Source organism: Alligator sinensis, unplaced genomic scaffold, assembly GCF_000455745.1.
Source record: "Alligator sinensis unplaced genomic scaffold, ASM45574v1 scaffold222_1, whole genome shotgun sequence".
Taxonomy (NCBI): Eukaryota; Metazoa; Chordata; order Crocodylia; family Alligatoridae; genus Alligator; species Alligator sinensis.
Genome location: NW_005841912.1, coordinates 1,034,752 through 1,046,522, shown reverse-complemented (window position 1 = coordinate 1,046,522; position 11,771 = coordinate 1,034,752). Strand labels below are relative to the sequence as shown.

The 11,771-nt window shown below is 42.2% G+C and overlaps 1 protein-coding gene across 1 annotated transcript; it reads left to right on the top strand.

Moving 5' to 3' along the window:
• Positions 1–568: 568 nt before the first annotated feature.
• EREG (epiregulin) lies at positions 569–9,932 on the top strand. The gene is made up of 6 exons (XM_025198070.1): positions 569–572; positions 652–726; positions 6,572–6,655; positions 7,225–7,348; positions 8,040–8,186; positions 9,446–9,932. The coding sequence occupies exons 1-6, from the start codon at positions 569–571 to the stop codon at positions 9,531–9,533; spliced, it is 522 nt and encodes a 173-aa protein (XP_025053855.1). The 3' UTR covers positions 9,534–9,932.
• Positions 9,933–11,771: the final 1,839 nt, after the last annotated feature.

The following is an 11,771-nucleotide window of genomic DNA, read 5'->3' as shown; positions in this document are numbered from 1 at the left end:
CCCCCGGGCGGAGCGGGCGAGCGAGCGCGGCGGCCGCCTCCGGCTCCCGCCACCTCCGCGCCGGCGGGCTCCCCTGGGGCTGTGGCATCGCCCTGCCCTGCGGAGCCGCCGCCTCTAGCTCTTCCCCCGGGGAAGAAACCTGCGCTAGGGGACAGGCTGATCCCTGCCTCGTAACAGCCAGCTCATGGGCTTCATGCAGCACGAGGCTCCCCCCTGCTCGGGGCGACACTCTCTTTAAGAGGTTCCCTGCAGGTGACCCGAGTCTGGCAGAGTCCTGGGAGCCCCAAGCGCACAGCCTGCTGCGCTGTGCGTAGTCCCCAAGCAGGGCCTGGTTAACAGGGCTGGGGTGCAGAAGGGGTGCAGGGGTGCTTATTTTACATGAGTGACGGGGGCCACCTGAATCTGGAGGGGCACCCGCTGAGGGCGGCGGCCCTGTCAGCGGGGGCACCAGCCCTGCTGACAGCTTCAGTGTTGGCTGTCAGACCCCAGACCAGTCGCTTATGTTATTTTACATCACTTTTTTCACTCCATTTTAATAACTTAAGTATACAGTATTAAGTAGGGGCCCATGAGTTTGTTTGCCTCGGGCTCACTAAAGGGTTAACACGGCCCTGTCCCCGGGGACCAAGAAGACATTGATGTGGCAGTAAGAACTTCTTGCATGGCTCCTTCACTGGGCAGTGGTAACAACGGGAAATTGTTGCTGTAAACCGGCCCCAGAGGAAGGTGAGTTTCTCTTCCTATGAGATTGGGCCCAGTTCCCTCAGATACACAGGCAGGACTGCATTTCACCCTGAATCCAAAGTGTGTGATTATAATTCACTGGTTTGATTTGCAATGCCAAGCGCACTGTGTCCACCATGGGTTCTTAAATGAGCCCTGGAATAACATAAGGATTTTATTATTTCCACATGCTTAGTGCTTGGGACCTTCTGTGCCAAATAAACCTTAATTGCGGTGCTTAATTACAGGACAGTCAGTGGTGTCATTACCTCCCTAGCCCATTTCAACACTAACTCACTGGGTTGTTTCCCTGTCCGCTCAGGTATTTCCATACTGTTGTAAATTCCAGTCACGGTATAAAAACCTGAAGTGCCAACAGCCTGGAAAAAAAAGAAAGCTATGACCTTTGGAGTCTCTTGAGGAACTCTCCTTATAGTACAAGGGTGACTTTGAAATGCATTGGTGCAGCTCCCTATAAATCTATTGTAGATGCACTCTTTGGGAAGGTGGGAAACATGCCTAAGATCTACTAACTAAGGGCTAGATTCTGTTCCCCTTCTCTTGTGCTAGAAAGAAGGTGTATGTTGGTGGAGGTACAGGTAAGGTGCTTTTGCCTTTGTTTGGTTTAACCAGTTCTGATCACAGTGTAGAAGTGGCAAAGGAATCTTTCTGGATAATTTGGAGCACAAACATAAAGGGGAAAAGTTGTGTTACAGAAGTTAGGCTTGGGGAAAGAGACTTGAGCTGCCTGGACAGGGCTAAATCAAGGGCCTATTTCTAGCTGCAGTTTGCCAGTGAGTTAAACTTTATTGCAAGGTCTGCCCTAGTTCTGATACAGGCCCAGCCACAGGAGTTGCTTCACAGCACAAGTGTATTGTCAGTTCCCCTTTACTATAGGACCTTGGGACTAATGTAGTTCAAATACAGGTGTGTTCCAATTCAGCAAAGCCCACAGCCAGTGTAGTCTCAGAGTAGCTGAGAAGCCCCAGGAGAAAGTAGACATGATTTGCTGTGATCTCTGATGCAGACACTCCACAAAGAAGAGCAGACTATGTTCCCAGAGCCTGCCCTTTGAGGGGACAAGTATTCCCTGTAGCTTAAGCTCTCTAGCCTGGTACAGGGAGAGGTAAAGGATGCCACCCTCTGTCAGATTTATGGACAAATGGGGTTTTTATTTTCATCCAGAAAGGACATGGAACTAGAAGGTCTTGACAACACAGTGGATGGATCTATCCTTGAGCTCTTGGTAACAGAGATGGCGTAATGCTAATACAATATCAGGAAGCTTGTCAAAATGTCAACTGCCCCTCTTCACCATCGGGGGCATGCAGGAATATTCAGGTGGAGCATCCAGTGAAATGCAGGTGGAATAACTGATGCACAGTATGCCTCCTCCTAGAGGATGCAGTAATGAGATGAATGACTTGTATCCCCTCTGCAAGCATCTACTTGCCTAAGCTTGGGAACACATCCCCAGGAAGTGACACTTAGAGTTCAGGTCAGTTTGTAACACCTTAAAAGTTTATGTTAAAAAAAAAAAAAGTTTGTGATAAAGAGTGAGGTTTTCTAGACTTCCCAGGATCACAAACCTCAATGAGCAGGTGCTTAAACAAAGGTATTATGTGATGTCAGCTGAAATAACTAAACATGTTAGGAAAATCTTCTGTGTTCTCTTAAAAATAAACAAATCTTTTAGATTAACTTTTACAAAAGGAGCCTGTTCTATGTATAGTGGGTAGAGCAAGGTACCTGGAATCTAACTGTGATGAATATGCAGTTTTTAGTCTTCAGACACAGCAATGCTGAGATCTAGGAATAGGTGTGGCAAACAGCAGAAAGTGAAAGCTCTTATTTGGGCACTGGTTCTGTATCTTAGCAAAGAATACCATGAAAACTTTTCTACTGCTTTTATGTCCAAATCCAAATCTGCACTGAACTACTTTTTTTTTTCTAGCTAAAAAAAATTTAGTGAGGTTTTTTTTTTCTGCTTAATGTTGAAAGCTCTCTATTGTCTTATGTCTCTTGGCTCTACCAGCAAGATGCAAAGCTGCTCACTGAGAACTTCATCCCTATTAATGTAAATTTCCACAGTACTCAGAGATGTGCTGTGTGCTTACAACACTACCCATAATCTGATGGTCAGTAAGGCAAATTTAGGTGCACTGCAATAAAATATTAGGATTCTCTCCACTGCCCACCTAGGGGCAAATGTAAGGGCATGTGAATGGCAATTAACACACTGTAGTATAAACTGTTTCTGCAGGGAAGAAGTCAGCGTTCAAAACGTTGACATGATCAACTACAGGGTTACTCTTGTGTACCACAGGAGCACACATAAATAGTAGACTTACACATGAACTTCTGGAACCTGCACACAGCATTAATGTGCCTCCCTTTAATACCGTGGCACCGATGTATGCTATATGGGGATGTTAATGTGCTGACCCTGGTTGGCAGTCTTCCTCCATGCTGAATTATGATGATCTTTCTTTACACTGAAAGAAAACTCTGCCAAGCTGAAACTGACCAAACTGCATCTAAGAAACTACTTTGCTAAACAAAAGGTCACCCTATATTTTCATTTTGGTAAGGGCTTTTTCTGTGTGGGTTCTTTTTTTTTTTTTCTTTTTTTTTAGTTTTTTTCCTTGCCCTGTCTAGAAATATAAAAGTTCCTAAAGTTGCAAGGGGGTTAATTACATAAATGCTAGTTGCCATTGTACACTGTCCTTGTATTGCAGATACTAAGGAAATTCACTGGCATTCAGCCCTTTGTCCAAGATTCTCTTTTTTTTTTTTTTCTCCCTGTTGTTGTTCAACTGTCCCTTTACAGCATTAACATTCCAGTAAGGCAGGCTCCACTGTGACAATGTTAACCTTCCTGTAAAGCAGGTACCAGTGTTGCATTAATATTCAGCAATGAAGCAATACATATACTATGAACATTCCAGCGAGGCAATAATATCCACCATCTCATTACACTGCAAGGTACAAGATAACAGTATTTGCTTAATGATCAAGGTATTTGTATTAATGCAAACATAACCCCACCTTTCCCAGATCTTGCACTCGGTGCACACACAAACACAATAGCAATGAGAGGTGCATACGTATGGTGAAATTATGACACCAACATGTTACAGGAAAGGCTCATCCAGTCAATGCAAATTCCTTATCCACATTCTGGATATCCTTTTCATACGTAATTCACATCACCTGGAAACTACATACATGCAGGAAAAGTGCAGAATAAGCAGCAAAGATCCATGGTGCAGACCAGGGAGGGAAACTTTCTTCTAATGGCAGAAGATACTGTGGGGGTATATAAATTCAATCCAAAAGCAAATGTGGCAGGCCGTAGACTTATTTTTTTTTATCTTTTCCACATGTCTGCAGTTAACTAAAGAAGCATATCTGTTATGTTGCAGGGTAGAATGTGTCAAATCTTGGTCTTTGCTCCAAATGAGGTGACTTTACTTCATCTCTGTCTGTGTATTTGAACGTTTCATTAATCTCTGTACTAGGTGAAAGGCTAGTTGGAATGGGTATATTGTTGGGATACTTAGTGCATTATTCAGGACTACAGAAATTAGCAGCTTGCTCTTTTAAATTTTTCATATGCATGTACAGGCTAGACTCTGCTTTCACTTCCTCTAGTGTAAATCCAGCGTGAGTCTGGTGTAAAGGGGACCAGAATAATACCTATTAATTTTCCTGGCTCTTCACAGACTGCATCCTATTAATCCGCACTTTAAAAAGGTCTTGGTCTATTCCTTCTTTAGAGACACCCCAAAACAGAGTCTGTAGAACAGGTGACACTGTTCTCATTAATTTGCAGAACTAACAGGCATGCAAGCAAGAAGAAAATTGGGCCCTGCAGAAAGGGAGGATATCTTTGAAGTTACTGGGCTCAACACTACCACGTTACAGTAGTTTGAGCAGAATTTCCCCCAAAAAGTCACTACAGACTTCAGGGGAAATGAAGTTAATCCAACATCGAGCACTTCTGAAGGTTCCATCCAATCAGGAAGCCAAAAGTTAACACAAGTTTTCTGTGAACAGGCGCTGCCATACTCTTATCCAACCAGGTGTTAATATGAAGAATTAACCTCTTGTCCCAAGTAAAACTCCAAGGAAAGGGGATGAGATTAACATAACTTTATTGTAATAAATGTGGCTAGCCTGACTGACAGCTGATGACCTAGGGCTTGTTAGCTTGTTTGTTTTTAATGGAAATAGATGTTATTTAGAAATTGGCTTTCCAGAAGTGCTCCACATAAGCCTGACTTGGCTTTGCTGAGATGCATGGTACTTTCATTGAAGTCAATGCCACCCTTCAGCACTTTGAAAAATCTCTTCCTGAGAGTAAATTCACTCAAGTTCCTTTGAGTCATACTGCAGTGAAAAGTTGAACAACAATGGCAAGATTGGACTGTCACTGACTTGCACTTTTTATGTGATTCTTAAAAAAAAAAGGGGGGGAGGGCTTGTTTTAGTGGGGTTTTTTCCCTCCCCCTCCTCCAGACATCATGATCTTTACTATGTTTTTCCTTAGAAAATAGGACTCTTTCTTCATTCTCCACTTACACTAGCTATACGTGATAAAGATGTGAAGTGAATAACCAATCTGTTTTCTTGTTTTTTAATTAAAATGTTAGTTCTCAAAATGGGAAAAACTTACCAAGAGCTATGACTTTAATATGAGCCTTAGATTAATAATCGGCTCTTTCCTTCACACATTTTGGCTGGATTTTTTTTTTGTTTTTTTAACAGACATGCATTCAAAATGGAGGGTTATTAGCAATATTAAAACAATGAATTTCAAGAAGTCTACAATTTAATTTAGATCTGACATTGCTGAAAAGTAGCAAATCTCTCTAATAACTGAAGATTTAATTAAAAGGATGGTCCAAAAAAATTCTGAAGGCACATTTCCTTCATTGAGCTTCATGACCAAACATGTCTACAAGTGCTAACAGCCAAAAGGCAAAAGACAGAATTATGGACTTTGGGAAAGGGTTGATATTTAAACTGTTCATGAGCTGGTGAGCTTATGACAACAGCAAAAGAACTAGCCTACAGGATTCCATGACTAGTCAGGGCAAAGACTGATTCTTCATGAGATGGCAGTTCTACTTTGAATATTTGCAAGGATTAAGTTTAAAACATTGTGCTGAGATGCAGAATGCCTGAAAGCTGTATGTGTGCAGTACCTGGTAATAGTGTCAAGTTCCTTTAATAACCCTGTATTTAGGGCACTTGTATAGGCTTACTTCTGGTTGTTTGTGATGCGTTTTTCTCATTTTTAGATGAAAATGTTTGACAAACATGTCAACCAAAATGTTTAAGATGCTATAAATGTACTGACACCAATTAGATTTAGGCCTGTGCTTAAAAACTAAGTACAGTATAGTCCAGACCCAGTTAGTGAGGTGAGCCTAGGCTAAATCATGCTCCCCTTACTCTTTCAGATAATTCCAATTATACAAAGCATGTAAACACAAACTTAATCCCTATGTGGTACAGAATAACACTTATTTAACTGCTTAAACATGATCCAGTGCTTTGCTGAAGCGAGGCTGTAGACTTTGGAAATGGATGGGTTTTATGTTTTGATTTTGTTATTCCTTTAGCCTACTCTTGATTCTCTGTAATCTGGCGATATACCTGTTTTAAAACCTGACACTTATTTGAAGTCCAGAAATAGGTTTTCTTGAATTATCTCAAGGTTTGTCACCTCCATACCTTCACTGGAAGAACTATTCACTTCCCCGCTACCCCACTCCCAACATTGTTTGTTCTACTTTGGAACATCACTGATAGGAAGCTGTCACTATTTTTTGTCTTATAGGTTACCTCTTGCAAGTTGTCATTGGAACAACAGTGATCCCATCATGTGGACCAAATGACGTGGACAACTGTACCACAGCATTAAGTAAGTATGTGGTATCTTAACACTGCCTCTTCAAAACTATGGGCTTTTCTGTTGCAAAAATCTCGATCTCATGCTGATTCCCATTCTCAATGGGAGTTACAAGATGCTTAGCTTTTTCTCTGAGTCCTTCACTTGGGAAATTTCTGAAAATGTCTCATACTTTCTCAGACAAAATAAGCTAATTTTTAGGGCCTGAATGCTGTAGAGCATCAGGGTGTGTGGGGATCAAGCATCTTCTCTATACTACCTTTATTAAACTGGAAATGGTACTAAATAGTTATTCCACATGAAGTAATTTTATTATGCTGCAATATGCATTGAAGTAGGTTCTATTCAGAACTCCCCATGAGGAAACACCAAGGGTACATTTTTAGGATGGCAATTTCCAAGCAGCCTAAATGTTTCAAAGCCTAGAAATTCAAGGGAATTGGCTTTACTCTGACAAAAACTAAAGGTTCATTTTTGCAAACTTATTCCTCAGCACTATTCAGAGTTCATATAGATGACTGAAAGTTAAAAATAGTGAGTGGAAGAAAGACTAACAAACCAGTAACTGAATCTACTTACAGTTCAGACGGAGCATAGTCCACGGGTGGCTCAAGTGGCAATAACGCAATGCAAGCCTGAAATGAAAGACTTCTGTTTTCATGGACAGTGCATGTACCTTGTGGACTTGGATGAACACTATTGCAGGTGAGAGGAAAGTCATATAGTATCGTTTTGCATTTCTTCCTGAGGTCAAATGTACAAGTGAGATCATATGCATGAACTGGCTTTGATTTCACCTTTCACCTGCTTTTAGAATCTATGGTGCCAAAATGATTTTGGCACCAGTTTTTTAAAGCCTTGATGCAGAGGCAGCAGAGTCCTACTACCAGGAGTGGTAGATCTGCAAAGAGGATCTGATTCTACAAGCCTTTCCTGGCATGATGGCTCACGGTAGTATAAGCCAGGCCTAAAGTTTTTCTGCTAGCCTAGCTATATTGGTGAGAGGTACCAAAAAATCATTATCCCTCTAGCCAAGGTAAATCTGGATGTTGTCTACGAGGGCTTCTGTAAGTAGAGCACTTGTCTCAGAGGTGTTATAGTTAAACTGGGTGAAGCCCTTTCTGTCCTCATATGCTGGATCTTTGAAAGACATCGATCATGTTCCCACAGAATCTGCTACAGGGGGTTTATTTTAGAACTATGTTTGGTTCTAGTGATCAGAAATGGAAATGATCTAGGCTACCTGGTCTATCTTTGCTACTGCATGATTGTTCTTTATGATTGTTCCTTTTCTGGCACTTCCCTGTCAGGGCAGATGCTTTTAATATTTACCTGTGTTTTGTAACAGCACAATTAAGGTGTCAGCAATAACCCCAACTATCTCTGTCCTTTTCAGATGTGATGTGGGCTACTCTGGGGTCCGCTGTGTGCATTCGGAGCTAGTCACACAGCCTTTGAGCAAAGAATATGTGGCACTGACAGTTACTGTAATCCTGTTTTTACTCATTGCTATCTCAGTTGCAAGTTACTACTTCTACAGATGGTAAGGCACATTCTCATTTTCTATTGTATGCACTTGAACTATGACTCATTTTCTCCAAGCAGGGAGAGAGAAGCTTTCTCATATTAATGGCTGAATAGTTCATTCAGAAGTTAGATCAAAATGCTTATTTTTGGCTTGCTCACATGCTTGTTAGCCTGCATTTATCTAATGAACTTAAAAATGGTGGTTTAATTAAATTTGATGTGGCTACATAGTTGCAAATACAAAAGTAGCACAAATGTTTATCAGACCTTTTAGCATAAAGAATAACAATAGTCAGGCCAGTATATTAGTACCTTTGAGGCGTGTCTGCTCACCCAGAAGCGGAGAAATGCTAAAATGGAAACCATTTAAGGTCAGTTACAGAATCCTGTAGGTTTCTGCTCTGGTACATGAAGGGAAGCTGCCTGAGGAGATTAAGGGCTTGAAGGTGATATTGTACATACTGCATGTCCCACCACTTGGATATCGTTTGCCACAATGGAGTTACCTTGGCTTATACCCATGGCTTGGGGCTGGGGGGGGGGGGGAAGAAAAGATGAAGTTCTGCATAATGCATCCTAAAATTATATTAGTATTAAACATTATCCTTGTTGACTGTAAAGCATAGCCCTGTCCACAAGGCAGAGAGAAAGTGCCTCTGCACTCTTGCTTATGAAATGACCACCCTAGCTGGCTGATTTTTATTCTTCTAAAATCCAGCTTGCTGCCTGTAGCTAATGAAGTGGAGTAACTTGCTTGAAATACGTCCTCTTACCATCTAGACAAGGAGCATACCATGGAAGAAGCATAGGGTTACTGAAGTAGCAGTTCTATACAACTACCACTAAGGCCATTGGAGCCAATCTCTGTTACTTACCCCTTCACTGGATCTTGCTATGTGAGGAAGAAACCACATAAGCGTCCACTGTACATCTTGCTTAATCTTAAAGAAACTAAATGGAGCAAAACATAAACACAAACATTTTAAATGAAAGAAACTTGGATAATATCAAAGCAGAGGATGTTTTCAGTGTTTAATGCTAGTTGTCCAGAGGCTGCTTGCAGATGGCTAGCACTCTATGGGGTTTCGGAATAGCATCTGCTGAAATGGGGAGCTTTGCCCAGCCTCTTTTCAGATGAAGCTTCCATTATGTTCGTATGTGCTAGGACTGCTGTATAGTATTTTATTTTTGGAACAGTTCTGCATTTGTGTGTTTTGTACCTTCTCCTCCCTCTCTAGAGAGCTCTAACTTCTTTTTCTCTCTGAATACATTCAGGTACCAAAACAAGCAGAGACAAATCAACCTTGCATTCTCTATAGAAGCTGATGCACAGGAGAAGAAGTCAAAGCTGCTTCACGTATGAATGAAGAAACAGAAACACACAGACCAGCTACTTATTGATTTGTCTCTATTTAATATGAAAAATGTTATTTTTATTAATAATATTTATATGCTGAACAAACCAGTTTCAAATGTCTATTAATTTTAATTGATAATACAGGTCAAAATGGATTTTTGTATAAATGTTTTTATTTTTTTTTTTAATTTTATTGAATACTTGATACTATGGAAAAATAGATCCTACACTTGTGCATCTGTGGGATTATATATATATATATATAGAGAGAGAGAGAGAGAGAGAGAGAGAGATAACTATATTTTTGTAAGAAGCTTTTAATCTTGTTGCCGGTACTTTGTCTTAAAATGCATGTTTATTCATTTTCTTCACATGAACAAATAAAGTTGTGTTACTTTTTACAAAGACCTGCCTCAGTCAAGAAGATGTTAATACTGTGATCTTTTTTTTTTTTTCCTTTACTGAAAAGTGAATGACATGCAGTCTGTGTGGTTCATATGCAGACATATTTAAAATCTGACATAAACATATGGAAAATAGCTGGCCTTAAAAAAAAAAAAACAACCCTTATTCTCAGAGAGGCTTTGATTTACAGTCTTGAGGGTGTGGTAGAATTCTCATGTTTGCATTGTATCCTGATATAACTATTTGGGATCACATTAGCCAAAAAATACAAAGAGGAAAATATTGTGAACTTTTGTGATATCTCTTATTATGATATTTCAGGCACAATTTTGAGTCCAGGTTCTTACCCTGGAAGGGGAGTAAGGATTTACAATAAGCTGCCTCACTTCCTTTTGCAGGCTCTTTGTATCATAGTCTACATGGGTGCATTCACACATGCACTTGCAGCTGCACAAATTTGGTGCTGGATATTTGTGTCTCGGCACACGTGCCTAAACATACACTTTGGTTTGGAGCAAGTTGTGTCACTTGGGGCAAACTGACCCTGCCCACCTCCTCCCAGATCTGCAGCCAGGGGGAGCTGAAGGCTGGGGCCAGCACCCGTGTTGGCCCCAGTACAATAAATCATAGAGGTGCACTGACACATCGGTTCAATATTGGATTGGCACTGATATAAAGAAAATTGTATCGGAAATCGGTGAAGAGCACAGCTTGGAGAGCTGTGTCCAGATGGTAAGTCTGTGGGGGAAGGGGAGGGGGGGAAGATCAAGGCCCCCACAGTGAGGGAAGGAGTGGAGCTAGGGCAGGGGCTGTGATAGGCACTGCCCAGCTGGGGCCGGGAAAGGGATGGAGCCACAGCTCATCGAGGAGTGTGTGGGGAACAGCTCCTGCTGCATGCAGCCTGGAAGGGTAAGTGAAAGAGCATGTGCCCCTGGATCTGCACAGTGTCACAACCCAAAGTTGTGGATTTTTTAATTGTGTGTGCTTTGGCACCGCTAAATTATGTTCCCGCTGAATTGGAGCTCTTTTGCACGACGGAGTGTTCTGTTGTTATGGAGAACCCGCGTGCACAAAAGTGTTTCCCGCTGTTCTGTAGCCTTCTTTGCATTGTGCATTACTTTTGCATTTAGTGATGCACGCTGCAAAGGAGTTTTCCTGTCATTTGTATTGAGATTTGAGCCACATTATTGGCCGGTCTTAATTTAGGCACACGTGGCGGCTAGCTATTGGCTTGCTAGCCGTACAAAAGGCTTGGGTGGTTTCCGCCCAAGTTGGAGAGAAAGATGGAGAGAGACGGAGAGACGGATCTCTAAGCGCTGTGGGTCCTTTTGAACCCAGCGCATCTTTCTTAAGAAGGCGATAGAGGCTCCAATTGCCGAACCCCCTGAGCCTAGCAAACTCTGGGACACCACTTACCGACGGCCTCTAGCCTCTCCCCATCACCGATCGCAGCCCAGACGAATCCCTACCCTAGAACCCAGTTATCGAAACCACGGAGTCTAAACCACTCCGAGGATCCTGGGAACCGAGTAACACTCACGGAGATACAGCTGCTCCGTGGGAACGAATTCTTGAACCCCGCGGAGCCTGATTCACTCCGGGGTCAAGGAACCGAGTTTATTAGAGTCCTCCACCGAGAACTCAAGCGGAGCTGAGCCTGAAAAGCTGACCAGCCTACACCGTGACCATCTCCGGTGTAAGTAAATAATCTTTTCAATCAACCATTACGCCTCCGTGACTGATTCTAGGTCAAGCGTACTACTCCACCCCGTGACTTTTCTCCGGCCCCGCGTGCCCGGGCTGCTGGGCTGGGGCCAGGACTGCACCAGGCTCTTCCCA